The sequence below is a fragment of the Manis javanica genome, chromosome 11 (genome assembly GCF_040802235.1).
Source record: "Manis javanica isolate MJ-LG chromosome 11, MJ_LKY, whole genome shotgun sequence".
In the NCBI taxonomy this organism is placed as follows: Eukaryota; Metazoa; Chordata; class Mammalia; order Pholidota; family Manidae; genus Manis; species Manis javanica.
In genome coordinates, this window is record NC_133166.1 from 111,956,559 (window position 1) to 111,961,995 (window position 5,437).

The following is a 5,437-nucleotide window of genomic DNA, read 5'->3' on the forward strand; positions in this document are numbered from 1 at the left end:
ACCTCCAGGCCCTCCGTTTCCAGGCTCCTCCATGCCCGGGGCGCACGGAAACCACAAGCAGAGGGTGTGCTTGGTAGGCTGGGAAGGCGAGTGGGACCCTGAGCCTCCACCGGGCGCGCAGGTCTCAACTGGGCCCCAGCCCCGCCCTGGTAGCGCTGCGTCCCCGCCCACTCGGGGCGGAGGAACACAGGTGGGCAGCCGGATGGACAGGAGTGCGTGCGGGGAGCGCGCCCACCCACTGTTGGGGAGCGGCCGGGCGGAGCCAAGCTTTGTTAGCGACGCTCCCAGAGCCACGCGCCGGGCGTACGCGCTTCCTCCCCGGGCCGGGCATGGGGCCGGGCCTCCTCGATTGGCTGAATGGGCGGACCGCGATTGGCAGAGACCCGGCCCCCACCCCTCGGCTCGCGGTGGGCGGCGCGGGTGCGGTGGCATGGCGCGTGCTGCCCTCGGGGGTCTCGTGCGCAGTAGGGCGAGATGCGCCGTATTCGCAGTCACGCCCTGTCCGAGCGGCGCGTGCGGACACCAAGCAACTCCCCGGACTAGCGGCCTGAGCGCCGGGTGGGGTGGGGGTATCGGACCGTTGCACCCGGGACCTGTGGGATGCGCTGGAGCGGACCGGCTCGCACCGGTAAACTGTGACAGCGCCCGGAGGTCTGGCGTTGGGGGGCAAGCACACACACCTGCGAACTGCGTTTGGGGGACGCACTAAGCACCTGCTGAGATCTGGGAGCCCACTGGGGACCTGCAGACGGTGCCCGGGGCACAGAGTGGGGCGCGCGCGCAGGGCTTGGGCTTTGCAGGTTGTGTGCGCAAGGGGGAGGGCGAAGCGTGGCGGGAGGGCGAGGCAAGGGAAGGAGGGCGTGAGAAAGGAGGCGGCGGCGGCGCGGAGGAGGGTTATCTATACATTTAAAACCGAGCCGCCTGCGCCGCGCCGGGAAGACCTGGGGAGCGTCCGAGAGCACGCGCGGGACACGAGCGCCCCACCCTCCCCGGCGCGCACAGCCCGCCACCTCTCGCCCTCCTGTGCCTCGCTGTTCTCGGAGACCAGACGACCTAGGACGCTTATCCTGGGGGTGTCGCTCGGCGGCACTGGGCGAGGCCCCCTTGGGGCGTTGCCGTCCGTCCCCCGACCCCCGTTCCTGTGCTCGCACCTATAGCGGCACGCGGGGGCTCAAAGGAGTCGCCGGTTGAGTGGATGCAGGCGCGATGGACAGCCGCGTGCAGCCCCGCCCCGCGCCCCCAGTTCCCGGCGTCTCGGGCGGCTGCGCCGCTCGGCGGCGACCCGCGTCTCCGGAGCTGCTGCGCTGCAGCCGGCGGCGGCGACCAGGCGCAGCGGAGACGGGGGCTGGCGCGGCAGCCGTGGCGCGGCGCAATGAGCGCGAGCGCAACCGCGTGAAGCTGGTGAACTTGGGGTTCCAGGCGCTGCGGCAGCATGTACCGCACGGCGGCGCCAGCAAGAAGCTGAGCAAGGTGGAGACGCTACGCTCGGCGGTGGAGTACATCCGCGCGCTGCAGCGCCTGCTGGCCGAGCACGACGCGGTGCGCGCAGCACTGGCCGGGGGGCTGCTGGCGCCAGGCGTGCGGCCCCCGGTGCCCCGCGGGCCCTCTGGGATCCCCGCCGCTGCCGCCTCGCCCTCCTGCGCTTCGTCGTCACCAGGCCGCGGAGGCAGCTCGGAGCCCGGCTCCCCGCGCTCTGCCTACTCTTCGGACGACAGCTGCTGTGAGGGCGCGCTGAGTTCCTCTGAAAGCGAGCTTTTCGACTTCTCCAGCTGGTTAGGGGACTACTGAGCGCCCGGTCCCCGGAGGTAACCGCCGCGCGGCGGGAGGCGGGGCGGCCGGGCTGGGTGGGGAGGATCTCCGGGAGCCCGCGGACCCGAGCGTCAGGCCCGGGCGCTGGCCTCGATTTCGCTCGCTCTTCATTTTCCCCAAACTTTTTCAAGCCTGTGCAAGACCAGCGTTTGTTTGTCGGGATTGCAAAACTTCCGCCCTCTGCTCCGCCGCGAAGGGGGAGGGGGGGGGCGGGTGAGGCCCCGAGAGCGCTCGGATCCTGGGCAGGTTAGGGTGCTTGGAGGTGGGGTGACTTTGCATTGCAAATCGCGCGCCCGGGTCGGGTGGCAGAAATGAGTCGGCGGTGCGGAGCCTGACTCAGTGCGGCTCAGAGATCGCGCCCAGCCCCCCGCCTGGCCCCCGAGGCAGAGCGGAGCCGGGGCACCTGAGGACCCACGCTCCGAAACAACCACGCACACGAAACTGGAAGCTTCGCTGGTGGGCGCTGGGGGCAGGGCCGGCTCCCGACTAACACGCGCTCCTTTCCCCTTCCCCCCCAGCTGCGGCAGCCTGGACGTCCATCAGCGAGCACGCTCACCACCCGGAGCAGGTGGACCGCCTGCGCCTCACCCCGCCCCCACGCTCCCGGCCGGCGAAGCCACCGCAGAGCCGGGCGGGGACCCCGCCGACGGTACCCCGTGCCGTCCAGCCTGACCAGGTGTCAGTGTGGAAACAGGTCCCCGGCCTAGCCTCGTCCAGGTGGCAGCTTCCTTGCACCCTGACCGTCGCGCCTCCGCGGGCTTTCCGCTGGCTGGCGCTGGGGCACCCCAACTTGGAGATGTTTGAACAGGAGAGAATGTTATGACGAATGCAGAGTATTTTTACACGGCAACTTGAACTGCCCAGGGATACGGCAATGTGAAGACTTATTTTTGTAGAAAAGAGGCTTAGACTTGGAACGCAATAAAGGTTGTCTACCCCCACTCCGCCCCCCACTGCCTCCAATTTAACGACCTGGCCAATATCTGGACAAGGAACCCCGGGGACCTTCCTTCTTGCAGTCCTAGGTGGAGGAGGTCAGCTCGAGCTGGGCCGGGGCCTGTGCGGGGAAACCCATTCTAGGGAAGGTGGGCTTCATAAATGAATCCCTGCTGTGTGTCTGTGCTGTTGGGTGGCGATGGGCCTGCCCCATGCCCTTAGGCCCCCCTTTCCCAGGTGAGAGCCCCGCATGGGTGGGAGGGTATTGGCCCACACCATGGACCTAGCCAGCCTGGCCCTGTGGTCACTTCTCCCTGCACTCTGCCCTGTCCTGTGTAGAGTGGGCTGAGAGGTGTGAGGTCTGGGAATCCAGCCTGGTTGCCACGGTGCCAGAGCAAATTATAGGCATCTTCTGGGGTTGGGGTCTTCCAGCAGGGGGCAGTGGGCTGGGGGGGTGGTCCAGGCAGGGCTCTTTCACAGCTGGGAAGCTGAGATCTGGAGGCTGCCAATCGCATGGGGATCTGGGACAAGTACTTGGTGAGGGGCTGGGCCTGAGGTGATCTGACTTGTGGGTACCAGCCCACCTTCTGTCTCAGGGCTGAGGGCATGAACTCAGGGGCCAGGCTACCTGGGTCCAATCTCTACTGCCTGTCACCAGCTGGTAACCCTGGGCAAGTCCCTCACCAGCAAGTGGGGTTGATAGCACAGCCTTCATGGGGTCATGGGAGGACTTTAGGAGTGGTGCCTGGTGGTGTTTGGCGCTCCATACCAGGTTGCCAGCCCCCATGTGCCATGCAAGCTGCCAGGGCCTAGGCATAGAGGCAAGGCCCTGCCCACCTGTTTACAGGCACTGTGAGGGCTGCCCTTGAGAGGAACAGGAAGGCCACCCCCAGTCTCCCCCAGCCCAGAGGGCTGCACAGAGATTACTCAGCTCCACCTTTGACCTGGGCCTCGGCAGCTTTGAAGTCTGGCTGTGCCCAAAGCTCTTTTATTGCAGGGGTGGGGGTGGGGCTGTCAGGGATCCCTCTGGCTGCTTTAGGGTGCTGAAGGCACCCTTTTCTTTGGCAGGGAGTGGTTGGGTCAAAGCCGTTGGAACGCAGGGAGGTGGAGTGGCTGGCGTGTTGGCAGAGAGCAGATGCCTCCTGTGTAACCATGACAATAGGGTCCCTGGGTCTGATGAGGCACTGGCTCAGCAGGGGGTCAATGGGGCAGCGGTCAATGGGGCAAGGCCGAGTGAACTGGCCTCATCTGAGGGACAGAAGGGGGCACACTGCATGGCCACCCCACCCCACAGCCTTCCCCCAAGGCCCCACATCCCATTCAGTGACCTCCCTGAGCTTCAGGAGCTCCTCACCTTGACCCCCAGGGAGACGCCTGCACTTGGTGAGGTGGTGGGCAGGGTGGGATCGTACCTGGTTTGAGGGAGAAAAGTGTGGGAGAAGGAGGCGCACAGAAAGGACTACCCTCCCTACCATGGGGGCCGGGGCCACATGCTCTTAGTGAAACTGTCTAGTGCAAGTGCCACCATTTTTGTTTTCCCTTATGGAACATTCCAAATACGCCGAAGTTCTGAACCGTTTGCTGGATGCCTCCTCTGTACCGGGAGCAGACGGGTGCTGAGGAGGCAGCGGGTGCCCCGGGGAAACCCTCATGGAGCCTGCACTCTGGCGAGGGACCTAGGGTCTGCCACACATGTGGTGTGGATGAGTCGTACACTGGCCAACAGCGGACACGCGGACCCCGGAGAGTCCTTGGGGAAGCCCCAGCACCGGTGTCAACAACTAGTAACATGGGGACACGCTGCCCGCCCAGCATGGTTTTGAAGCAAATCCATCACATCTCCCTTAAATTCTCCGTGTGCGACCAGAGGAAAGGCCAAACCATTTGCCCGCAGGTGAGCAACAGCCCCCCACCACATGCCCGGCCGGCGGCACGGGACCCTGGCTGCCTCAGAGGTTTTCTACAGTAGGGTTTATAGACGCAGGATCCAGCCCAGGTCCGCATGTCACATTTGCTGAGCGGGTCTGTGCAGCCTCTCATAAGCACTTCTGTGTTGAAGGCCATCTGTTCTGCAGCATTTCCCATATTCTGGGTGTCACTTAACAGGTGTCTGTCCCTATACTTCCGGCAGAACAGGGAGTGGGGGGGTCAGAAGTGGACATAACCAATTCCTGCATGCACTTCAGAACTGGTGCCATGTCCCTGTGACTGCATCCTGGCAGGAGACACCCAAGTGGTGGCCCGATCACTAATTGTCCAGGTGGGACATTTTGAGAGGGGAAGGTGCTGTGGCTGGTGATCAGCCAGGATGACGTGTGACTCTGGGTTCGCTGGCGTGCCTGCTCTCCCGTGTTGGCCCCTTAAGCCATCACGTACTGAGCCCCAAAGCACTGCCCTATCCTACGGAATTGGAAAAGGTGGCTCCAAAGGAGGAAGAATCTAAAGTCACAGAGTTTGGAAATTACGGAAACTGGGACTCAAACCAGGACGGCCTCATTCCTGCGTCCTGCACTGTTCCCCCTCCAGGAGGGTGGGGCTGCCTGGAGGCTGCCTGGGGAGAACACCTTAGCAATTTAGTATTCTCCATCTGCGTGCCTGGGCAGATCCTACCTGGCCCAGGTGCCCAGCCAGCCCTAGGCTCCCTGTGGGGGGCAGCAGGTTTCTGCCAGGAGCCCATGGTCCAGGCATCCGC

At 64.7% G+C, this 5,437-nt stretch overlaps 1 protein-coding gene across 1 annotated transcript; it reads left to right on the forward strand.

The window, feature by feature from the left end:
• The first annotated feature begins 394 nt into the window (after positions 1–394).
• ASCL2 (achaete-scute family bHLH transcription factor 2) lies at positions 395–2,750 on the forward strand. The gene is made up of 2 exons (XM_037011777.2): positions 395–1,805; positions 2,328–2,750. Exon 1 carries the CDS (start codon positions 1,207–1,209, stop codon positions 1,786–1,788), a length of 582 nt encoding a protein of 193 aa, XP_036867672.1. The 5' UTR covers positions 395–1,206; the 3' UTR covers positions 1,789–1,805; positions 2,328–2,750.
• Positions 2,751–5,437: the final 2,687 nt, after the last annotated feature.